The sequence below is a fragment of the Phoxinus phoxinus genome (assembly GCF_949152265.1).
Source record: "Phoxinus phoxinus genome assembly, chromosome: 7".
NCBI lineage: Eukaryota > Metazoa > Chordata > Actinopteri > Cypriniformes > Leuciscidae > Phoxinus > Phoxinus phoxinus.
The window spans coordinates 20,595,310-20,621,942 of NC_136882.1; the positions used below are offsets into that span (position 1 = coordinate 20,595,310).

At 35.3% G+C, this 26,633-nt stretch overlaps 1 protein-coding gene across 2 annotated transcripts; it reads right to left on the reverse strand.

The window, feature by feature from the left end:
• Positions 1 to 482: 482 nt before the first annotated feature.
• lypd6 (LY6/PLAUR domain containing 6) lies at positions 483 to 26,354 on the reverse strand. Of its 2 annotated transcripts, XR_013798307.1 has the most exons (6): positions 26,194 to 26,329; positions 9,373 to 9,538; positions 5,790 to 5,888; positions 4,186 to 4,316; positions 2,385 to 2,765; positions 488 to 1,816 (listed from the first exon to the last, which is right to left on the reverse strand). XR_013798307.1 is itself a non-coding variant. In XM_079618560.1 (5 exons), the coding sequence occupies exons 2-5, from the start codon at positions 9,488 to 9,490 to the stop codon at positions 2,592 to 2,594; spliced, it is 522 nt and encodes a 173-aa protein (XP_079474686.1). In that variant the 5' UTR covers positions 9,491 to 9,538; positions 26,194 to 26,354; the 3' UTR covers positions 483 to 2,591. The 2 variants fall into 2 exon arrangements, 1 of the variants encoding a protein (XP_079474686.1); XM_079618560.1 differs by having other exon boundaries at positions 483 to 2,765; positions 26,194 to 26,354.
• Positions 26,355 to 26,633: the final 279 nt, after the last annotated feature.

A 26,633-nucleotide genomic window follows, 5' to 3' on the forward strand; every position in this document is an offset into this window, starting at 1 on the left:
ATATATATATATATATATATATATATATATATATATATATATATATATATATATATATATAAAATATTAATAATTCTACTTCTCAGGAATTTTCAGATAATCAAGACAAAAATATGACATATCTAAACGTAATTGGTTAAAAGTTAGTTTGTGGCATAAGAAACACCAGCGTTTTTTGGCGTTTGTAGTTTGTACACCTGCATCATCCTGATTAGTTTAGCAATGTTAGCAGTTATACAATTAATATAGTTTAACATGCAGGCATGAATGTTAAAAATGGGGGGAAATTTGTCAGATTTAAAAAGTTTAGCATGACTCTTTGAGTGGAAAATCAACAGTAAGGGTTGAGTGAAAAATTGAACAAACCAGAAATATATTTTGTGCGAATAGCCAGCAAGCCTCATTTGAGGAGAACATTCACAAACTCATTTGACTTTCATGTTGAATTATGCTGTCCGTAATTTAGCTGAAGCAAACTTCATTTTTAGAATATTATTTTTATTAACAGTAAACAAAACGTCAGTAAACGTTCTGATGTGAATTTAATACATTACAACACAAGATACCACAGAAGTGTTACAAATGTACTCCAAAGTCATATCCAAACATATCCAAAATTATGTACACAAGAATATACAGGGATATTACAAACCAGTGTAGAAAAAAATATCTACATTTATAACAAGCCTTGGCACACGATGGCATGCAGCATTCACAATTTTGTAAGTATAAAAAGTTCATGCAACCCTATTGCAAATCTGTATTTTTGTATGAGAGTAGAAACTGATGAAAGACCTTTTTATACACAATGTTATAAATCTGAGCTGATTTATATCAGCACATTCAGAGACATGTTTAATGCACATGACCTTCAGATAGTTAAGCTGGGTCCACTCAGGTTAAAGGTGTTTTGTGCATTACTAAACTGGCACTATAACCGCTCCATAATTACCTGAGTAAATGGTTTGAGCCCTTCTGTGATCACCATGCCCTTTATATTCTACTGAAGTGAACTAACTGATTTTAGTGAATGTTACAATACTTTTCATAACTCGACAAAAGACAGAGAAGAAACAGGAAATAGCTTCATTTACAGCCAGGCAGATCGCCTAAACAAATCATAAAGCCTGAACAAATAACACTGTCGCCGCAGACTCAACATTTTTAGCTGATTGCACAGTCAGCCAGGAATCATGATTAGGAAATATTACAGTACACAACAATGGACTGACGAATGTATAGAAACATACGTATAATAATAATAAAGTCTTTCACTGTAGGCTATATGGACGTTCAATGCTAGTCACTCACAACGCTTTCACATGACAATCTGTACACAAGTGCTTTACGAATACATGTTGCATTATGACACAAATACACAGTGCAAAACAAAAACAAAATGTTCTTTTTATAGGATTGACAAAGTGGCTGGATGACATGTTGAACTTTTTTTTTTCTGTAGGTTTCAAAGCCCTTTTCCATGATGACAAAATGATGAAAGAGGGGTGGGTGGAAAATTCATGACCCCTTAACCCCTAAAGTTATGCACATACCTACAGCCAACAGCGCACAGTTCAACATCCTACAAAAATGGATAAAAAAATAAATATATCTATACAAATGTATAAAACACAACTTATTAATTCAAGACAAAAAATGTGCAGGTTTGTGTCAGTTTTGCTATAAATATCCTCTGTACAGTACTGGTCAAAAGTTTGGAAACATTACTTTTTTAATGTTTTTGAAAGAAGTCTCTTATGCTTATCAAGCCAGCATTTATTTGATCAAAAATACAGAAAAAAACCCTGTAATATTGCTAAATATTATTACAATTTAAAAAAATGGTTTTCTATTTTAATATACTTTAATATGTAATTTATTTCTGTGATGTAAAGCTGGATTTTCAGTGTCACATGATCCTCCAGAAATAATTTATTAGCAATGCTGAAACAGTTGTGCAGCTTTATATTTTTTGAAACCTGTGATATTTTTTCAGGATTCATTGATGAATAAAAAGTTAAAAAGAACAGCATTTATTCAGAATTCTAACGATATAAATCTTTACTATCACTTTTGATAAATTTAACACTCATTGCTGACTAAAAGTATTAATGTCTTTCAAAAAAGAAACTGACCCCAAACTTTTGAACGTTAGTGTATATTGTTACAAACGATTTGAAATAAATGCTATTCTTTTTTAAAACTTTTTATTCATCAAAGAATCCTGAAAAAAGTATCACAGGCTATAAAAAAATATTAAGCAGCACAACTGTTTCCAACATTGACAACAAATCAGCAAATTAGAATGATTTCTGAAGGATCATGGCTGCTAAAAACTATATTCAATTAGAAAACCATTATTTTAAATTGTAATAATATTTCACAATATTATTATTTTTCTGTATTTTTGATCACTTGACTTGACCCACTCAATATTTTTTAATAGGGGATATTAGTATAGGATTCATAAAAATGTATTCATAGGAAAGAAGAAGTCCAACAACTAACACTTCATTTTGAGGAAGGTAAAGCCCACAGCTGACTGGCACATGTCAATGGTTTAGTTATTGCCATAAAGGTTCATTGTACTCTCAGTTAATACTGTGGAGCATCAGGCCGACGATACAGACAGAAAGCAGCAGTGTGGGACTCTGTACTGGTTGCATGCTCTCGTTAATGGGAGAAGTGGTGGCAAAGATGGCATCAGTCTCGTTTCGTGGGAGAGACATGTTACAGATGTTCCCCTCGCAACAGGCTGTACACTCCTGCATACAGAAAACCAAACAAGAAGAAAAAAATAAAGATATTGTGGCAACAAATTAAGAAATCATTCCCAAATTTAAATAAATTAAATCAAGGGGACAAATATGTGGCCACAAATTTGAACTAAAACAAGCCCAATAACTTGTGGAAACAAATTCTTAATTTGTGGCCACGATATATTGTTTCTTCCTCATGTCTTGTGCCAGACAGTATAATAAGCATTTCCTCTGAAATGTTGTTGAAACACACACACAGATGCTACTATAAACACACACTTGTGAAGCTTATCCTGCCCCCTGGCTCCTTCTGATTGGTCCAACTGTTTTAAAACTGACATTAACACAGAATCTTGAAAAAGAAGCTGCCCTAAAAACAGTTATAGAAGATTCAATTATTTGCAAGGATAACAACAGCACCAATCACAGTGTGCAAATAGACATAAGAAAGAAGACCAGCACATATTATGATGATGTAACTGCTTTTGGTTACATTCTGAATGCTGACCACTCTATCAATGCGAGTCAATTAATTTGTGACCCGTGCTGCCAAAATGAGTCGCAATGAGCACATTTTCAAAAATGAGTTATTGTTATTTTTACATTTTCTCTTTAAAAGCCTTCAAAATTATGATTTGTTGGAATTCTACTTTTTTTATGGAATATTGCTGTACCTATTTATTATAAATGACTTATCTATGCAAACAACAACCATCCAACTATCCAATCATTTCCCCATAGACAAAATCAAGTCCCGCCATACATAATTACTTGTTTGAGTTAGCCGTTTCATTCGGATATACGTCACCACAGGGAAGAAAATATTATCTTAACTTCCGTTTCATGCCAACTGTAAATTGTTTAGGGCTTAATTAAGTGCCAAAGTTGCATAGCCTACTTGGGATTAGGCCAGAATGTATTTGAGTTTTTCTGAACTGTTTTTTTTTTAACCTTAGAATGAACCTTCAACTTCTACATTTTCTCTTTTAGTGTTGCTGTGGCATCTTTACACCGCATTTATCTCTCAATCTGGCCTTCTCACATCTGCCCCCTGCCCTCTGCATACCTCCTGTCCTGTGCGAGAGGTAAAAGGTAAGTTACAAAGAGTTCAGGGAGTGACCAGGCGCACCTTTCAGCGAGGATTACTCCGAGAAGGATTACTGAGAGACGGCAGCATAACTCACAACTTTATCTCATCTGCAGTGAAATCACTTGAAAGGATAAATGGATTAACTAAAGAGCAGAGTTTAGTGTTGCTGACTGAGCCATATCCTAAGCAGCAGAAATGCTTATCATCCACTCAACGTTTAAGATCACTTCAAGTGGACTGTGTAAAGTGAGATGAGATGGATTTCAGTAGGACGAGCATGACACAAACTGGACGTGCAAGTTACTTGATATGCGAGTTGTATTTAGTTGTTCTCACCCTGTTTCCTTCATGGTCCATGTCCGAGCACCCTGTTTCAAGACAGTCTTCCAGCGCCACGCAACGCTTTTTCACAGACACTGTGTTTCCATCCCAGCTCATCTTATGACGTGTGTAGCAATATCTGCTCTCTAAAAGTTACAAAGAAACTTCACTTAGTTTTCTCAAGGGCACACTGTATACATCACAAAAGACAACATTAGGATTTGACGTGGAGTCAGATTTCCAGTAGAAAAGAAATATTCCTCCAGGGATTTTTTTCTACGGATATTGCAGTACTCGCCCTCAGCCGATCTTTAATAAGTGCCCATGAAATATGAGAAACAAAATATTGCACAAGAACTTCATGGAAACACACAACGCAACCATATCTGAACATTCATTCCCTGCAGAACTGCAGATGATCTGTAGCAGCATGTGCTTACTGAAGGAATGAGTGTCTGTGGGGTTACAGCTCTTGAGTCATTAACACAGTGCTGTAAATCAGACCAGCACAGCACCAGCCTCCTTATATGGGAGGCTGTGGCAAAAGCATACTGAATACATAGCTTAAACAACTCATAAAGCAGGGCCTGAAAAATACTGAACCTGCATCTTAATAACACTGTGAAAAAATTCTAACCTCCCCAACTCAAATTAGTGACTGGTGGTCACATCTAAATTTTTCAATTGGCCCAAGTGAAATTCTGCAAATTGATTAAATTAAATTAGCAGAATTTCAATTGGGCCAATTGAAAAATTTAGATGTGACCAGTCACTAGAACATTTTGAGTTTACTTTCTTACAGCGAACTTATTCACTAAGCATTCGCTAAATGCACTAAACCCTCATGTTGTATTGCATTTAGACCCAGAGAGGATCTTCTTTCCCCAAAAAATGCTAGTTACTGTTATTGCATTAGACTGGAGCTTACTGACTTTGCTCACTTTTGTTCATTTTTGGGGTTATTTTCCACCTGGTTACACGTGTGTTCCCAGTCAAAAATGACAAACCCACAAAAAATTGCTTATAAATCTCTTGTTATGGGACAAGTATTGGATTTTAATCTGGTTTCCTTTCAATTAGGAAAGGTTTTGTATTTATTTTATGAACTGATTGATCGTAGGCCGCTAGGCCTCATTGATCTGAGCTTATGTACCTTTTGTTTTTAGTTGAATAAGCTTGACTGAACTATTTCACTCATAAACTGAGGTGAATAAGCTCAGATCAATGAAGCCTACCATCAATCAGCACTAAATACAAATACAAAACCTGTGGTAAGTCAAAGAAAACCAGTTGGGAAAAAAAACATTTAATCTTTAAGGTGATAATATAGCATAATGAAAGATATACAAGCAATGTTAAAGGTTGGTTGTTTTTGACCGGGAACACCAAATTATTATTTTTTAGCACAGCACAATTAAATAGCACTGCACTGTCACCATTTAAATGAAGTCATTGTCATTCTTTTCAGCCCAAACACACCTCCTTTGTATATAAATTGGATTCATTATAAATTGCGCCTTGTTTTGCAGAACAACATAAATACTGTACTTTAGTTTTAATAGGCACCCTGCTTCAAACTGCTCTGTAATAAGAGAGAGAGGTTATGGAGATGTTGGCACCTCGTGGACAGTAGAGATCTGGAGCCCAGCGATTGCATTCATAGTTGTCAGGTGCATCTTCACAGGTAAAACATTTAAATCCTCCTGGATATGGAGTTGCTGGGAAAACAAAGGACAAAAGGATAATAATCAATGGAATGATTTAGGTCATCATTTAGTGATTGCAAATCTGTTGGTGAAACTGATTAGCTGATTATGATTATGTTGAACAAAAGGATGGGAATCATCAGATATAAATATCATATTGTATGATATTGTACATACATATAACATCTTATCTGCCAATAGGCCTACAATCTTATATTTATACTGCCGTTCAAAAGTTTGTGGTCAGGAAATATTTGATGTTTTTAAATACTTTTTAATAATTTTAATTTTAATAAATCATTTTAAATGAGACGGTAAAAACATTAATATTGTGAAACATTATTACAATTTAAAATAGTTGTTTAAGAAACATTCCTTATAATGATTAATGTTGAAAACAGTAGTGCTGCATAATATTTTTGAGGAAACCATGATATATTTTTTTCAGGATCCTTTGATGAATAGAAAGTTCAATAGAACAAATATTTAAGGATAACAACAATGTAAAAAAAAAAAAAACTTTCTCTCTCTTTCATCTGCATCGAACTTATATTCGGATCATGTTATAAATGTGGTCAAATAGAAATAAATGATAGTTCTCATTATGCCACAGTGCTTTCCCCTCAGACTGAATGGTACCGGTAATCAATTTTCATTTTCTCCAAAAAAAAAAAAAACAGTATTAAAAAAAGTTTCTCCTATTGACCAAGTTAAACATTTTTATATGACATTATGATTTAGACACAGTGTTTACAGAATAGATAACATGCCAGACACTCATTTCATGTAATTATGTAGGCTCCCTGTATCCATTTCCTAATCAATAGAACCACTTGTGAAAGACAGAGACACAATCTATTCAAGTGCTCTTTGCTGTTAATCCTTAAGTGAAAAAAGTACTTGGGAAAACAGTGCTTTTTCTCTTCCTGAAGCTCCACAATCAGATTACGTGGCTCACATAAACATCAGCCTTGTTTTTGTTTTAAAGTTCAAAAGAGAGAAAAAAAACTCTTGTTGACCTCATCCAGCAAATGCTTCAATAATCTGATCAAGTGACCATTTTGAACCGCATTCATTCATCCAAACAGCCCAATGTGTTCTTACGTCTGAGGTCTCTAAATAGCCCTATACAAACAGAGCTTAGTTAGAAGTTCATTTATGACCTACATATTTTACTGTTAACACCACCAGATTCCTGTGAGCCTCCTTATGAGAAAGTGGTCACTAATTAATACAATGATACAACTGACCATAACCTCTCTTATATATTTACAGCACAGACTTAAAGAGATGAGAGAAACATTTGAGCAAACATCAGCAACATATGAAGTCTGAGGCACATTTACGACCCTTGTGTGTGTCTGTCAATATACATTTTATTCCTTTCCTTCCTTTCCAATTCAATGTGCATGTCTTGTGTGGATATCCATTTAATATTTGATGCCAAAAAAGGAGAAAACAAAACAACTTGTAATATAATCCAATGTAAACATGCTTTGAGTTTTTAAAATGAGCTGACTTTTGATAGCCACCAACATTTTGTTGTACATGTAAACACACTCATTGTGAAGTAGTGCTAAATATGTGGAGTGTGTTATGTTTTCTGAATGATCTCATGGGGTTGTAAATCCACACTTGCCATCTGGAGTGATGAAACAAAAATCAACTCCATCATCACAGTTAATCCTCTACATCAATGTGGCGGTGGTGCACAAACTATTTTGAGATCTCATAAGAATTGATTTGTTTACACACACACACACACACACACACACACACACACACACACACACACACACACACACACACACACACACACACACACACACACACACACACACACACACACACACACACACACACACACACACACACACACACACACACACACACACACACACACACACACACACACACACACACACACACACACACAAACACACACACACACACACACACACACGCTGGGCTATTGAGCAGATACGGATATCTCCAGCTGCACTCCGGAGAGACACCACACAGCTAAGGATTTTGGGAGGTCCTGCTCACTGTGATGAAAGAGTTTGGGATTTCACAGATTAATTCTCTCAACAGAACTGACACCAACATCTACTCTCTTTCATTATGGATAATTGTACTTGCCACATGTTACCAACTCACTGAGATATTTACACATCAAAAAACATTGATAGTATTGGTAACAAATGATCAAAACTTTTCGGGAAGTCATGGAACAACATGTAATGGATAGAATATGAGTACATTCAAATATGAATAAATAGGAATGGGCACCATGATGAATTTAACGATTCTGGTTCCATTTTTGAATGGAAAAAGTTTGGAATTGCTTTCACTAAAGGATATTCTAATAAAAATACATTTATCTATATATATATATATATAAGCTGTATATACAACTTCTTTTTTTTATACGTTTTAATATACATAAATATGTTTAAAATCATTTTTTATTAAATATTAAATTGCTAAAAAGGGCAGATTAAAGACATTTATAATGTTACAAAAGATTTATATTTCAAATAAATGCTGTTCTTTTGAACTTTGTTTTCAAAAAATAATCTTGACATTTTTTTATCACGATTTCCACAAAAATAATAAGCAGCACAATTGTTTTCAACATTGATAATACTAATAATTGTTTCTTGAGCAACAAAACAGCATATTAGAATAATTCCTAAAGGATCACATGACACTGGAGACTTGAGTAATGGCTGAATACATTACACAAAATACACAATACAAAAAAATGTAATTGAAATTCACTAATATTTCATAATACTACTGTTTTTTTAATCAAATAAATGCTGCCTTGGTGAGCATAAGAGACTTCTTTCAAAAACATTAAACAAATCTTACCGACCCCAAACGTATTTGTTTGAATGTATATTAACAAACTACAGTATATTGTTACAAATATATATAATGTAATTTAGTTTGTTGATGACATAAAATATTTTATCAGAAAATGTTACCAATATATTTGACAAATGTAAAACCCATTTCCCATAAAGAATTTCAAGATGCAAATCAAACGGGGGTTAAAGAAGAAAAGGTCTCAGGCAGAAAAGGCTTCACTGGCCTATAGCGCCACGGCCATTGCCACATGCTCTGAACAATTGATTTCACATCAGCAGGCCTAGTGGGCAATCTATGAGTTTGAGGATGGGGGGTCTTAACACAGCTGGTGTGTCAGCTGAGGCGCTGAGTTTAGCTACGCGTCACTGGCCCGCTGTTCAACCACTGACACAGCCTGGAAGGCCAATTATTAGGTCACGATATTAAATCTAGAACCCCATATTTGGAGCCTGAAGGTCTAACAGCTACATAGCCCTTAAAAGATCTATAGAAGCCTTTATTGACAACTGAAGTCTGACCCTATTGTTCTTCCAGATGAGATGACCCAGGAACTCAAGGATTATATCAGTTTAATTTTCAAAGCTTTGGCAGGATCTAAGAAGAAAGAAGAAATACTTACTTGAGGGATGGAGAAAAACAATGTCTTTTTCTGTGAATTCCCTAGATTGAACCGCTTTGATCCAGCCGGTGATGGCGGTCAGCATTAAGCCCCAGGCCATGATAGGCCAGGGTTCCATAGCTGGAGGAAAACTCACATGAGCAGGTACCCAGATCCAACACGGCACCTGTTAAACAACACAGCCATGGTCACGCAAAACAACTTAAATATTAGGCGCCAAATAAATTAAGTTTAACAAGGGATTAAAGAAACATCTGCTGAAGAAAGAAAGGAACTCTATAGGATTAAAGCAGTTCAAAGCAGTGTTATCCCTCTCCAAAACACCGGACACAAAGAGGCATGCTTGTTATTCCAGCAAGTGCTTCATTATATCAATGACAATGTCAGCAGTCTGCCAATGTCCTGACCCTCAGCGACAGTGACCCTCTTAGCTGTTTGCTTTGGTTGTTGGCAGCAGAACAAACACTCATCTATTGTTTTCAATTATTGAATGCCATGCTCACAATGCAACATCTTTGATGAACACCATAAAATGGATACTTATATATTCCACGAAACAGGATCAAATTTAATGGAACAAAATGTGCTTCATGTGACTTTTTTTGTTGTTGATAAGATTCTATTAACAAAATAATGGCCATTGACCTAAAAATGTATGTTTTTTTCGGTCACACTTTATATTAGGGAAAAATTCTCACTATTAACTAACTATTAAAGGGTTAGTAACCCTTTAACTATACGACTTTTGCCTCAAATACCTAATTACGGCTTATTAATAAGTATATATAAGTAAGTTGTTATGGGCTGTAGAATATGTTATGGAGAATAAGGCATCAATATGTGCTTTATAAGTAATAAGTCAATATCCTAAAGTGTTACCGTTTTCCCTAAACTAAAAGTGTTACCGTTTTCCCTAAACTAAAAGTGTTACCGTTTTTTCTTTATAAAAAAAGAATAAAAGTACATTTTATTTTTTTAGGCACATTTACTTTAAACTAAATCCAATTAAAAATCATAACAAAGGTTGAAAAATGAGAAGGATTTGGGGCGTTTTTTTGGGGTTTTTTTGTGTGATATACTTGTTCAACAAAAAATCCCCCTGAAAGACTAAAATAAGCCTGGAGAAAAGCACATGGCTTAAACACAGAGCTCTGCGGTTTACATTACTGAAACGAAAGCTGGGGCAGATTACACATTTTTCAGAAGTGCTTGACTAAACCGCTTTGTGTGCTTTCTTCAGCGAGTCAGATGAGGGCCAGAAATCAATCCATTCATTTTGGTGAATCAATTGCTCTTACTTTGTTTACAACTCTCAAATTAAATTCCCCTCTTCAAAAAGCTGACTCATAATAAGAGAGAGCAGAGAGAGCTAATACATATAACAGAGCAACCATCAGACTGCCTTAAACCTTTTACAAAAAGACTGTTTGAAATGTATACCATTTTTGCTGCATTTCCCCTTTAAAGATGAGTTTGAGTTTATTTCAGTCATCAGGTATGACAGAAAATCAGAGTGCTTCCTTTATTAGATATTTCTAGCTTATCAAAACAGCTAATTTTCTACACTTGTAATACTTGTATTATTTAATGATGGCAACAAGCATCTATACTGCAGTTTTGTGTATTTTTTCTTCTCCATCACATACCAATCTTAACCTGGAAGGAAAAAAATCACTTCTTCATAGTATCACCACGTTTTTGTTCTTTCTGTGGTTTATTAAAAAAAGATTCGATCTTATTACTGAAGATCTCAAATAGTTCCCATTTAAACACGAGCAATAATCCCAGCACATCTCTGTGAAAACAGATGCGTGAGAACCAATTAAATAATAATAATAATGGTCAAAGTTTTTTTTTTTTTAATTCAAAGACAATAAGAGACCTTAAGTTATACATGTCCAATAGGATTATAATGGCTTTCCCGTCTGAGGATGTAAAATAGATTTCCTCCTGTTAATGTGTTAGCCAATGCTACTCTCAGAAAAATGATTAAATAGCCCGACACCGGGCGACCCTGAGCTCCTGTTGCTGTGTCGCTCCTGACCTCTCAGACAATGTAGAGTGGCACAGCACAGCCGTGTTACAGAGCATCAGGTTTCCTCTGAGCAATCCTTTTCTCCACTGAAGGTCTAAGGTGCCATTGAAAAGGAGCACAGAACTACATATCAGCTTTCGTTTTTTAGCTGATTGGTCCCACAAGCTGTTCCTTGACTGGGAATGTCAACAAACAATTTAAGTATGTTTTGACACACCTTTGATAAATGCGCTGACCTCTATAATACGTCAAGTCTGGAGGTAATGAATTCGATTTTCCCCTTGGGCTTGCAGCATTATATTAGTAAGAATTGAACCCGTACAGTACATGTGTTTCATGTGGATGCTGAACAGATACAGAGAAAACCGGAGAGTTCTACAATGAAAGAGCCATGTGTTATGATGAATTAAGTTATTTAGATAATGACATGTATATCTGCCATCATAGTTTCTACAAGAGAAAACATTTAAGGGATAGTTCACCCAAAAATGGAAATTCTGTCATAATTTTTTGCCCTCGTGCCGTTTTGTGTGATTTTCTATCTTCAGTAGAAAGTATATTGTCAAGTATATTGTGGCCAACTCAGTCAAATAGTGTGATTAAGCCTAATTCTTAAACTTACTTGCAGTGAAATGAGTTCAGATTAAAGCTCAGATTAGATAAAATCACCCTTTGTATGAGACTGTGACATGAAGAGGGAATGAGTTAAGTAAGGAAAGCCTTGAGTAACAAAAATACATCCTACTGATAAGAAAACATGGATTCAGTTTCAACACAGGTGTCCTCAAACCGAGGCATGTTATTCAGCGTTATCTGTCATTGGAGAGTCTAATGTCCTAGACCATCAAACACCAGCTGCCCAGGACACAACTTTGAGAACATGGGTGATAAGAGATCTTCAATAATAGTGAAATACAGAGACATAACAACTATATGCTAATACACACTACCGTTTAAATATTTGGTGTAATTCAAATAAATGCTGTTTTTGTGAACTTTCTATTTATCGAAGCATTCTGAAAAAAAAAAAAATCATGATTTCAACCAAAATATTAAGCAGCACAACTGTTTTCAAGATTGATGTAATAATGTTTCTTGAGCAGCAAATCAGCATGTTACAATGATTTCTGAAGGATCATGTGACACTGAACAGGAGTAATGATGCTCAATATCCAGCTTTGCATCACAGAAATAAATTACATTTTAAAATATATTACAATAGAAAATAGTTGATTGGGGTGGTTGACTATGATTTCACTTTTCTAACTTTAGTTAGTGTGTAATGTTGCTGTTTGAGCATAAACAACATCTGCAAGTTACAACGCTCAAAGTTCAAAGCAAAGGAAGATATATGCTTTTAAAGAAATCACTTTTTAAAGCTACACTGTGTAACTTTTTTAGTTTATTCTTAGCTAAAAACACTTAGTTCTTTCCAAAATATATGTGCTTATTAATGTATATTTACTTCGTTCAAGTAATAAAGTATTCTCGTGAGTGTATAATATGCCATTGAAAATACATACGGGTGAGGGGTTCGAATGTCGGTCGCCATGTTGCCCCTCCATCTTGAAAGTACATTAGCCAAAGAGGGACATACCCGTTAATTCAAGCTTCGCCTTTCGCGTCTCCGCAATTCACTGGCACCGGCCCTGTTTTTATTTTTTCCTTTCCCTCTACCTCTCCCTCGCACCCCCATCACAACAACTGATCTCTGCTCTCTGCTCGCGGAGAAAATGATATAGCCTACAATGTAAACGTTGCCTTACACTAGTGATGTCGTACAATATACAGAATAACGATAGCACTGATAAAAGTTACTTTACTAAGATTAGCTTGCATTCGTCTGGGACTGATAGCTGATGTTAGCAATGAAATGGTAAAAAAATAACGAAAACATAAAACTAATATTCACTGGCTGGTCATATACCTTTTCACCACTAGATGGGGGTAAAAATCACACAGTGTAGCTTTAAGGACTACAACAAATGGCTGGTAGGGACTACACGACAATCCTTCCGGGTTAGTGACATCACTAACCCTAAAATTGTCATAAACCCCGCCCCCGGGAACGCGATTAATAGATTATCATCATGACAGAATATGCTAATCAATGACTAGAAGATACTACACATAAACTACATAAATTCATCAAATAACCATTCAGAAATGTCCTGTTGCATTCTACATGTTGTCACTTCTTCTTGAGTCTCTCCATCTTTGTCTGACCTAGGTTTGAATTTTCAGTGCATGTCTGTGTGAGGTAAAAGCTCTTGAAGCTCCGCCCCCTGTGCCTGGAGCAGCAGCTCATTTGCATTTAAATGGACAGACACAAAAACGGTGCATTTTTGCTTTCCCTCAAAAAGTGACAACTTTAACATGCTATTTAAAAATATCTGTGGGGTATTATGAGCTAAAACTTCACATACACACTCTGGGGACATCAAAGACTTATTTGATGAAGACTTAAAGACTTATTTTGTGAAAAGGGCATTATACCACCCCTTTAAACTGTGATAATATTAACTGTAATATTATAATATAGCACTAATGCCATCCGACCATTTCTTTATAATTATATGAATAATTTCACTTTAAGTGTTGACATTCTAATCATAATAATGACGACTGTAACTCATGCCAGTCAAACAAGGGAAAAATTTAATTTAAATACTTTCCAAACAAGGCACATAATAATTACTCTGACATTCAAAGGCAACCTTCGAGACCAATCAGGAAGTGCCTCAGGTTGAACTTCGGTGCCCAATCTCCTCTAAAGCTGTGCCAGGTGCCTGCCTGCCATGAGCAATACCTGTCATCAAAGCCTACACGCCTGCAAGTAGCTCTGGAAAATGGAAACTGCGGTTGTCGGTTTGTTTAAGCAGACTATTCTGTTGTTTGGAGAGTGTTGAAGAGGATCACGATGCATTAAAGCATAGCTGGAGAGCAAACTTTAGCACAACATGAACCTGGCTCAGAAGCAAAACAACCTTTTGCACTCGCTGGATTGTGCATCTGCTTTTGTGCAGTCTCTGAGCCTTGTAATGGAAATGTTTTTGAGGCAAGTTAAGTAGGGATGACTATGTGTCCATATAAAACCACTGGCACATTTAAACATCTTTATGCTCTTTCAATAAGATTAAACATAAAATTGCACATAAACCGTTTCTTCAATTTCTGATCTTCAAAAAATGTTCTCTGTTATACTTCATTTACATTTACTGTACATTTAATAATTTAGCAGGCGCTTTTATCCAAAGCGACTTACAAATGAGGAGAACAATGGAAGCAATCAAACCAACAACAGGGCCACACTATGCAAGTACTGGGACAAGTCCGTTAGTTTAGCACAGTACATGTAGCAATTAAAGAAATGGCTGAAGACTAAAGAAGTTAGGAAGGTAATTTCATCAGCAGAGAACAGTTTAAGTATCAGTTTTCAGTCGCATTAACTTTGTATTAAGTATTATATTTGTCTCAGATGTTTCTGCTAAACATAAATGAAAATAGAAACAAATAACACATTTGTTGCCATACCATTCAAAGGTTTGGGGTAAGATATATATATATATATATATATATATATATATATATATATATATATATATATATATATATATATATATATATATATATATATATATATATATATATATATATATATATATATTAAGTCTATTATCACCAATACTGCATTTAATTGATCAAATACAATAAAAACGTGTATATATCAAGATATTTTAAAATTAAATTATGGCAAAGCTGCATCAGTGTCACATGATCCTTCAGAAATCATTTTAATATGCTGATTTGCTGCTCAAGAAACATTTCTTGTTATCATCAATGTTGAAAATAGTTGTGCTGCTTAATCATTTTTGTGGAAATACTTTTTTGTTTTCCTCAATGAAAGTTCAAATGAACAGCATTTATTTGAAACAAAAATAATTTGTGACATTAAAAATACCCTCTCTCATTTTGGATCATTTTATCGCATTCTAGCTGAATAAAACTTATTTTGAACAAAATCTTACTAACCTCAAACTTTTGCACATAATGTAAAGTAGATACTAAAGTGTATATTAGTATAATGTATACTATAGTATAATCTATATACTAATGTAGATAGTATAGTTAGACCATTCGGCCTTGGAAGAATTTTATAAGCAATCAATGTTTGAGTTTGTATTGAAAAACATGAAAAACTAAAATAGCCCCCCCCCCCCCCATCATAAAAAAGAAAGAAAGAAAGAAAGAAAGAAAGAAAGAAAGAAAGAAAGAAAGAAAGAAAGAAAGAAAGAAAGAAAGAAAGAAAGAAAGAAAGAAAGAAAGATCAGTCATTTGACTGCATGTGTTACACAGCTTTTAAAACAAAGCAGTGCTGATGTGAGGTTTTTTGCACCTGTGATACACCATGTAAGAATGACTGCGGGAGCTCTGAAAGCCTGACTTTCTCTCTGTACAGCATGACACATCCATTCACACTCATTTCATCTCATTCCTGCAGGTCACTGGCTGACTCAGACCCAGCAGGGTGGAGGAAAGAGACAGCATGGAGAGGATTGAGTCTCCCCGCAGGTCAAGGGCCCTGGAGTTCCTGTCTGAGCCACTGCCAGGTGAAAAAGACTAACTCAGGTCAGAAACACGATATTCTGGGCCTGTGAATGGAAGTCGCTCCCATTAATGGAGGGAAAGAAATGCAAATCCTCTCCTGTGACTTCCAAAACTTGTTGGACCAGATTTTGCACAAGTTAAAAGAGAAGAGTTTTTCTCTTTTTCAGACAAGCTGCAAGTTGTGGCTCTTTTCCAGTCTGTCACAAACACCCGAATGTCAGCATTTCATCTAGAAGTAACACATTATACTAGAAACTGCACAAAACAAGAGGTTATTATTATGTACAGTAGGGCAATAGCACACAATTCTCTTCTATTCCATGAATAGAATTAAACAAAAATATAGCACAACACCTTCAAAACCGTATAGCAAAAGCCTCAATACAGCAAGAATGGACAATAATGCAGATGAAGCTGCACCTCTCTCATTTGAGAGAGGACACAATGCAATCTCAACAGAGCCCTGCCTGTCGTCACAAGTCTAATGGCATCGAGCAAAGCCTCTGCCCTATAGTGCACCCGGTCAAAACTAAAGGAGTCACGTTGGATCAGAATCACAGACCAGCTAATTGAAATCCTACATGCACAAACACACGCTAATCCGGCACTATTCGTTTGAAGTGGTCCAATTCAGCTGCATAATTTTTAATCCCCTCTTCAGACTCTTGACACATTCAAAGATCCAGGGAATCAGCCATGTAGCTCAGAATAACACAATGGGAAATAAACTTCAAATGCCCCAGATAATGCAGAAAAGATTCTCTGCCTTAAAAGAGCTCTGTTGGAACAATATTAATGATACAATGCGCCATATGCTACATGAATAAATTTGGATTTGATTTCTTTAGAATGATTTTTTTTTATTGATTTCTTTAATATTTTTGGGGGGTGAGCAAGTCAAAATGTTAGGGTCATAAAACTGTCCTGATCTAACGATCGAGAGAGAGAAAAAAACAAGCCTCATTTAATAAAATTCTTGAATTTAAAAAAGAAATAAAAATAATATATAAAATATTTTTTTAGGAGAATTTATATATTTATACTTTTTTTTTAGGAGAATATATATATATATATATATATATCCTCCTAAAAAAAGTATAAATATATAAATTCTCCTAAAAAATATTTTATATATTATTTTTATTTCTTTTTTTACATTTGTTTATTTTCTAAAAACATTAAGTAGTTTGACATAATTTTTTAAAATTATTTATAAAGAAAAATATTTTAACAAAATTGCCTCTGCTTATTAATATTTAAAAATCTCATACATGCAATGAAACCATCAACAGAAACATACAGTAAAAAAAACATTAGATGGATAATTTTATGCTGATAATATATACTTCCCCCAAAATGTTTTCCTTTGAATTGCACAAATAACACCAAACAGGTTTTGAACGACATCCGGAGTAAATAATAACATAATTTTTTTCTTTTTTATTGAACAATCCCTTGTTTTCTATACAAGTTCTTCATTCATCTCTTTTGCTCCTGTAGAATTGGGTTTAACTGATTAAAGGATAATTCCGGTATTTAACACCTTGAGTCTATATTGTAGTTTGTTTTGGATGAACAAGAGTGCTGGACAACATTTTTTTGACAATGGTTCCTCTCTCGAGTTTTTGACTATAATAGAATTGGCCATGGACCCATTTAACATTGGAGTCAATGGGCATGTCCGAAAATGTAATTAAAACAGCCAATAATGTTCGTTTACAAAACTGTTAAACTCACAGAGTGGTTAGTGGTGTTCGTTGATGATTATAAACAATATATCGTCGCAATATATGATTCCAATCCGTTTATTTTGCTATAGTGGAACTATTTTTTCAGACACTTCACAACTGTGTAACTTCCGCTCAATATCTGAATCTGAAGCGTTAGCACACTCCCGACCACTTGATGGCAATAACTGATCATGTTTATGTCTCGCAGGACACTCACGGTCACAGTTGAGTTCAACTTCATATTACAAGTAACAATTAATGAAGGTTTTGTTTGTTTATTTCGCTTACTCTCCCGGAGCACAGTTGCTCTGCTCGCTAGCCTTATGAGAAACGGAAGCGAGCAAAAAGACTACATCGACCAAATGTAAACAGCCCCCTTTCCGTTTCCGGTAGCGCATTTATATTAACGAGCACTCAGTCCTTCAACAGAATTCAATGGGATTTTACAAAATGACATGAAACATGACAGAAACTGTATTTCGCAAACACTTTTTGTTTCTGGAACATCAACTAACATCACTAATCACTCGGTGAGTTGCACAGTTTTGTAAACGAACATTATTGGCTGTTTTAATTACATTTTCGGACATGCCCATTGACTCCAATGTTAAATGGGTCCATGGCCAATTCTATTATAGTCAAAAACTCGAGAGAGGAACCATTGTCAAAAAAATGTTGTCCACCACTCTTGTTCATCCAAAACAAACTACAATATAGACTCAATGTGTTAAATACCGGAATTATCCTTAAAAGCTAGATCACACTGACCTCTGCAATAGCATCTCTTCTCTCCCTCTTGTTTGGTGACCCCACTTCTTGAAACTATATGGGAAAGACTTGAGCTCTATTGTATCTGTCCAACCATACAAAATGTCTTAGCGTGTGGGGTGGGTCAAACCGAGGAGGGATAAAATATCTTTGTGGCAGCTGTAGAACACTAAGTGGGTGGGGCATAGGGTAAGTTTGATTCCCTTGAACTCTGGGCCAGCAGAACCATAACAGGATAAGGCGGCAAAGAGGGCTAATTAGGAATGTTCATGAAAGGATTTGCTCCCTCTTTTGTCTTTGGGGCTCAGATGGCAAAACCTCACATTCTCCCAACAAGACATTTACACTCGGTGATCACGGACAGAGTGTGACTGAGTTTAATCGGAATGGGGGATAACACACCCCTCACTCGCTGAACTATGAGGCTTTTGTTCATATTTACATGTAAACATCTGCAGTTCAGACATCGTGGGTATATTCGAAGATCACCTGACACTGCGAAGCTTGTGATTCTGTCAACATACCATGTCAAAGAACATCATTATTAGCATAAATTGCCTAAACATAAGAGCACTATGTCTGTTCATGGTCTGAATGTGAGAATGATATGGTTGTGAATAAAAGATCTTGTCATCATTTCAATAATAAATAAAAAAAATCCACCTTTGTTTTTGCAAAACAGCCAACTTATGGAAAGCCTCCAGCTGTAAAGAAAAAAAATATCCAACTTAATTTAATTTTGTAAACATGAAACGTTTAAGACGGCAGTTCATCAAAAACATGCCAGTGAAAATCCTATACAATTAGGCATGGGGATTTAAAGCAATGAAAGTGGGACAACAAGGAACAGGAATAAGGACATTCGCGTCAATCTTAGTCTCTCACAGACCACCCAAACTTGGAACCTATTTCACCTCAACTTTCAGATTGTCATTCTGTAAAATCAAGGACTTTCAATTAAATATACAGCATATACAAATCAACATGTTTTTTCTTCTTCCAGAAAACTATCCAACTGTCCAGTCAAAAAGCAAGCAGGTTAAAAGCGCAGGATATGCAACGTGAATTATCCTGAAGAGTCCATTCAAGCATTCTCATGGAATGAAAAAGTTCAAAGGAAATGAAAAGCCTCTGGGGGAATGCTGAAGTACTGTATCTGCTGCTGATGCTGAGGAGGGAGACGCGTACCGCACTAGACAACATCAAGATTGACTGCATACATATGGGGTTCAAAGAAGAATGGCAAAAAGAGCAGGTCAGGCATGTGGATTGTATGCCTTTTCTTTTCTTTTTTTTACCACTATAACGGACGCAGAGTTAGACGCATTCGTGGGTCAACATATTTTGTTGATTCTGGAACAACATTCCAGTCTGAAAATGTAATCCTTACCGTACCCCTAACCCTCAACCTAACCCTACCCATAAGTTATCCCTTAAATCAGAGGGAAATATGTACTATAGGTGCACCTAACCCTTATTGTAAGACTAAACTATACTGTAAACATATCCTTCAAATCTGATTGGTTGATTGGATTGTTGTTCCAGGATGAACAAAGTTGTTGACCCAGGAACATGTTGGGGAAATCAGGTTCTGTATAACGGATAGAGAGCAGACTTGTACTGTACATTTCTTCAAATCACAAAGGGTATGATACTCATTCAACATATACAGGTCTCAGGGATGTACGATCCCCTAAGAAAAAGAACTACAATTACTTTGTGAGGAAGTAAAACAATTTATTTTCCTGTCTAAATCTAAAATAATGTCTTTGTTTATTTATAGTTTATATTGGTATAGGGACAGATACAGTGAACATCTTCTCGAAGTAATCCCATGTCGGTATAGTGTTTATAGCCAAGGCTAATTCGCAACACCTGTCCCTAGAAGGGCTTTTTATATTAAATATTACACTAGATGGATGAGAGAGAAAAAAATAAAAATAAACGGTGAATACATTATACAAGGTCCAAAAACCAAACAGTACAAATAACTCAGTTGTATGGGAACTTACATTTATTTTATCTATAGGTTGTTCGGAAATCTTTAAAACCTGAAAATAAACGTTAAAAGCATTAATCAAAAACTCAAATTTTTCTTCAAAGTTTTGAGGTCGGTAATTTTTTAAAAATGTTTATGAAAGAACCCTCACATAGGCTATATTTATGTGATCAAAAAAATACAGCAAAAAATAATGTTGAAAAATAATTACAATTTAAAATGACTGCTTTATATAATGTATTTTAAAATATTATTTATTCCTGTCATCAGCTTTTCCATGACTCCAGTCTTCAGTGTCACATGATCCTTTAGAAATTATTATTCTGATTTGATGCTAATGAAAAAATTCTTACCATTATCAATGTTGAAAACTTGTGCTGCTTAGTATTTTTTTCAGGATTTTTTTTTTTTATATATATATAATATATATTATTACATTGATACTGAACTACACAGTGGCTGAGGTGAATGAAGCTTTCAAATCCTCTGGTGAAAGGCATATTAACAGACTCTATATACATTTTTATACACTGACAAAGGATGCAGCAGTTTCACTCCAGGGTGCAAAAAGGCCCCCGTAAGACAAATCGGATACATCTGTTCAGTAAAGCATTCAAATGGGGTGCAGGAGCAGCTAATTAGCATCCAAATCTGCCAAAAGCTTCCTAACACCTTTCACACACATTTACACAGGCATATCTGAGCAAAATCCTCTCCATAATGAATCATGTACATATAAAAAAAAATACATAGTACCGGTATATCATGTTGTAAAGCTAAAAAGACTTGAAAATGAAAATAATGGAATAATGTGGCGTAACGTGGCAAAAAATGAAAATAATGGAATAATGTGGCGTAACGTGGCAAAAAATGAAAATAATGGAATAATGTGGCGTAACGTGGCAAAAAATGAAAATAATGGAATAATGGGGCGTAACGTGGCAAAAAATGAAAATAATGGAATAATGGGGCGTAACGTGGCAAAATAACAGACGCATTAAGAGCGCTGGACGCCTCAGGCGGACTAGCACTGACCCAGTGACAGTGATCTTTGCCTGGTCACTCATGCAGTTAACGCAAAACAAACTTTGCTAAATAATTCAAAAAGAGCATAAGTAATGCACAGCGTTGAGGGATCCTCTCATGCGCTCCGATGCACAGCGTTTGTTATGTGCTCAGTCCAATGAGAAGTGTCATTATCCAAAGACCATCAGCCTTTGTCAAGTTCCTCGACATGGTGAGGGGAAACAAAGGGGTCAGATGAAGCCATCGCTCTGTCTTCTGCCTCGCCGTCCCCATTGAGAAGGCACTCTGGGTAATGGAGAGTCTGATCAGCACATGGAGCACTGAACCCCCTCCCCCACTACGACACGGGATGCTTTATAAGACCACTGATGGTCACGCAATGGCAAAAAGGTGGCATGTTCCATGTAAACCACAGTTTACATTGTGGGTATTACAGTGCTATTTCAAGGAAAGGCTGAAGGCAAGCCTCTATACATATAGCATGTTTTTAACTATTCTAAAAGTACCACAGAATAGACAAAAAGATAAATCCAGAAACAACACAGTAACATTACATGTAGCAGAGATTTAAAACACACACAAGATCTAACGTTCCCGTGACATTCCTCCAGCCAGCATCATAACGTCAGATAATGACCCTCCTCATACGTCAGCAATAATGACCCATATAACTCTAAACGCCTACATGCCCTTGTCATTAGAAGGTCTTAAATAACACCTTTCGGTTTCTTGGCCCATCTGGAGAAACACCTGCCCCGGCTCTAACATGATGTGCTCATAGAGGTGTTCAACTGTTTCTTGGGGTCAGAGGATATGTAAATATGCGGGCATTCCTGTCACAAGTTTCTTTAAAGGTATGTATTCACTCAAACCCGTTGTCAGGTGAAGCTAATCCATCAAATGCTAAAAGGATGTCAGATTCCTCCATCACACAAACAAAGCAGAGGTACCGGTATTAGCAGGGCTACGTTTTTATAATATCGATTTATAATATAATTATATTTTAAATATTTTATTATAAAGCATTTTTATAAATTATATATTGACCCATACATATACTGTATGTCAAACCAACAACAATAAAAAAATGAAATATATTTTTTTTATAGTGAGGTTACAGTGGAAATTAAAAGGGCAAGTATAATAATAATAATGTTGTATTTTGCGAATAACAATGACTCTAAGCACTCTTGTTGCTCTTGTCAGTCACTATGGCTGTAAATGCTTCAGTAAAGTCTGGTACTTACAGGGATTTTTTATTAGGTAGCACTTTTAATTAATCATACAAAATTATTGCTCTTTGCTGGAAACAAAATCAAGTTTGAACATCTATTTTATAACAAAATCTGCTACAACAACTACATTCTGCATCTCACATTTACTAAGATTAACCCCTTTGTTTTACGCAAACAGCTCATGATGCAAATCTCTTCAGTTTAGATGTAGAGAAAATATCATATAAGCCTATCTGCCCCCACTCAGATAAAGTGAACCCAAGAGACCTAATGGACGATAAATCTTGTGCGTGGGCACTACGATTTAAAAAACTAAGACAAATGCATTTTTCACGCTGGTGAGGACCCTTTCATCTCTTAAACATTTTCTTCTTGAATTCATTGTTCTGACCGTGTCCCTTCAACCAAGACTGCAGCCCCACCACAAGATCAGCCTGCAGTCTACAGATGGGCTTTAGACACACACCACTGTATAATTCCATTCTTCCTATGCATGTTTGCAGGAGACAATGCATTTCCTTTGCCCCAGACTGGACGAGACTATGCGCTTTAGTTTCATTTAACACTGAAAATTGCTTTTCCAAATGTACTATATGAATTTGAACCAATATTGGGAACACTTTAAGGTTATATCTACATTAACTTTATGCAATAGTCTTTCTTTATTCTTTACTGTATTATTACTTAAACACTTCTGTTCAATCTTTTTCTTTGTTTTGTTCTGCTGAGCTGGCAAGTGTGCCGCCTTTTTCACTTTATTGTAAATAGTGTAAATATTACCCTGGATAAATATTACCAGGGTCGTAACATTAACAATTTGCAATCCTTTTACATCATGTGTCAATATTGGTTAAGTTATCAACATACATACTACTGTACATAATTTAACATTTCAATTATAAATGCTAATATTATTTCAAGCATTACGATATAATATTAACTATCAATATTAGCCTTTCAATTAAATAGATTATATAAATGATACATAAAAATGTATTAAATTATAATAATATAAATAATAATAATAATTAGTGATAGTATGAACAGCAATAATAAATGTGATTAAATAAACATTTACACCTATTGTTGATTATTAGTTCATATACCTATGCATCAACAAATGCTAATGTACAGAATATTACTGCAAAGCATTTCCCGTGATATATATATATATATATATGAAGAAAATGACGGTATGAGTCTATTTACTTTCCCTTTGCATTGTCTGAAATGGCCTCAGTCGCTGTGATGTCATCAGGGCTTTCCCGAGAAAGCACTTTCCACTTCAGTGGGAATGTTTTCTCCTATCTGATATCAAAGGAAGCTCGGCTCATAAGTAACCCAATGGATTTCCTCTCACTGCTAAGCGAGAACATTTCGCACTGTGCCTTCCTCTTGTGTCCTTGGCTCCTGTGTTGAGTCTGTACTCACACACCCCCTACACAGACTACAGATAAAATGCGTTTCACACTATCTTTTGCACTGGAAAAAAAAAACTGACAGTGGAAATGAGCGTGGAGTCATTTGTCTTCTCCACCACAACGCAGGTGCATTACAGCTAAATGAGATTTCTTCCCTAGAAAGAGAAAAACAGCAGTCTGGGCTACATTTTCATAAAAAGGTCATTGGAATGAGAAGATGTAATTTGCCAAGTCAGTCAACATTAGTCATTGGCTGTAAGCCAAAAAACAAACAAATATTTTTAAATTACATACTGTATAATAATATCAAGGGACACAGTGACCTACATATTGCATATCTAATACAAAGCTACATTAAGATCGACAGAGAACCAATGTACTGTACACACCATGAATTAACCACTCCTACAAGCACGACAAACACAAAGCAACACACGAAGCTCTATCAAGGCAGGGGATCATATCAAATTCATAAAATCACTGCACATGCACTGCTGTATCCATGCACCTGCTGCATATTTTAATATGAAATATAATAGATCCATTGCTGTGCATGTATTCACACTAGTGGATGCAAAAGTGCTTTAATCCTGATTAGTTCCATATAATACAATACAAATACACGACACTGAATAGTGTGGGCAGGGAGGGTAATTCCTGACCTTTTATCAATGCAGTGCATGACAGGTCGCCACTAGCATTTGACAGAATGTCAAAATACATTTAACAAGCATGGATGATATTGCGCTTATTTGGCCAGCACGGTGTTTAAGACATGTACGGTGTAATTTACAGAGATTAATTTGTATGTTTTATTGCATAGAATATTAATAAAATGTGCTATTGTTTGACAGGAAGGCCATTTGTTTAACCTTTGAAAACGGCATTGTCTTACTTTTGCACACCTTACGCTAAGGTTAACACCATATTTACACTACTATTCAACAAACTACATGTCAAAAACATTTATTTAAACAATTCTTTTTTTAAATTTACAAGTAAATAAACTGGCAGTGGTTGCCAGAACTTTACTGTAAATAATACAGAGATTACATACAAGAATTACGCCATAGTATTTTGCTGACTGTAGTCTATATTTTATAGTTCCTATCTGTTCACTAAAATATAATGTAAATGCACAAACATATTTAGCTAGTCTGTCTGTCACTGTAAAATGTAGGCCCTACTGATAATAACAGAAATGTAATATAATAAAAGGCCACATGACATTTTACAGTTCATCAAAATGCCTCTTCAGCAACAGTAGTCAATAGTAATATGAATACATAGCAGTGTTGGTTACCCACACAAAGACAAACACATCAGGCTATCATCCAACACTAAAATAATGCCATAAATTGTAACTAAATTACCTAAAACGCAACATAAACTCTACAATCTAATGTAGGCTACACAAGTGATTAAATAAGAACTTCTTAAATAAAATAAAAACATGTGAAGGGAATAAATAAATAATAAACTAATTAAAAATAACTAATAAAAAACATATTAAAAAATAAAAACATATTGCCTTTTTAATATCCATGCATCTTTACTTCTATTTTTTTTTTTACAGTAAAATTAAACATTTTAAAACGTATGATATTGTCGTAGCCTATATGGTAACTTACAATTCATAAATAAGTTGCCTAACTAGCCTTCTCTCCCGTTGAAATTCCTAACATTTTGTAGCCAAAATCTTCTTCACTGTAACCAATGGAAGCGTTTAGCTCGCGAGTGCTTTTCAGTCGGCTATCATTGATTATAATGCAAGCGTTCTGGTTTTGACGCAACGTTGTCAAACAGTCTCCGGCTGTCTACTAATGTTTACTATCTTTCGAATGTGGTTTGGATCAGAGAGGTACAGTAAATTAAAAGCATTTCACAGCAAAAAAAAGGTAAAAAAGCACTCTTATAGGGATGAAAACAGGTCATTTGGGTGTGCTCTGTCATTAATCCAATCGCAGCAGGTCAAAGAAAAAGGTTGCGGGCTACTTACCGAAAATGATTCACACGACTGTAGTCAAACTTTTATTAAGGCAGATTTATCCTTGTATGGCAAGATTCGAAGAAAGTCATGTATATCAATAGTGTCCTTTCAGTTGTCTGTACTCATGACACGTCCGAGCTGAATCTCTGTGAACTCAAAGGTTCCTAAAAGGCGGATGAGACGCTCGGCTGCGCCTATCAGAGGTCGAGAGGAGGCGCGTCCCGATGGATCCACACACACACACACACACACACACACACACACACACACACACTGTAGCCTACTGAGTTTTATTCACGCTACCTGAAGCCATGACTAAAATATCTGATTGGTTATAAGCCCATGTCCTCTGTAGCAATATCTTTTTATTTTACTTTAGTAAATCCACAAAAAACGTTAAATCGACGGTTCTGTTTTAAAAGTCTTTTTGTTCATAATGGGCGTGAATT

Bases quoted from the DNA above. Each gene is read 5' to 3' on its own strand.
- lypd6 (XM_079618560.1), bottom strand. From the start codon at position 9,490: ATGGAACCCTGGCCTATCATGGCCTGGGGCTTAATGCTGACCGCCATC. The intron at 5,889-9,372 runs GTAAGTATTTCT...TTGTTTTCCCAG, and splicing joins TGTTTTTCTCCATCCCTCAA to CAACTCCATATCCAGGAGGA. The intron at 2,766-4,185 runs GTGAGAACAACT...TTCTGTATGCAG, and splicing joins TGGACCATGAAGGAAACAGG to GAGTGTACAGCCTGTTGCGA.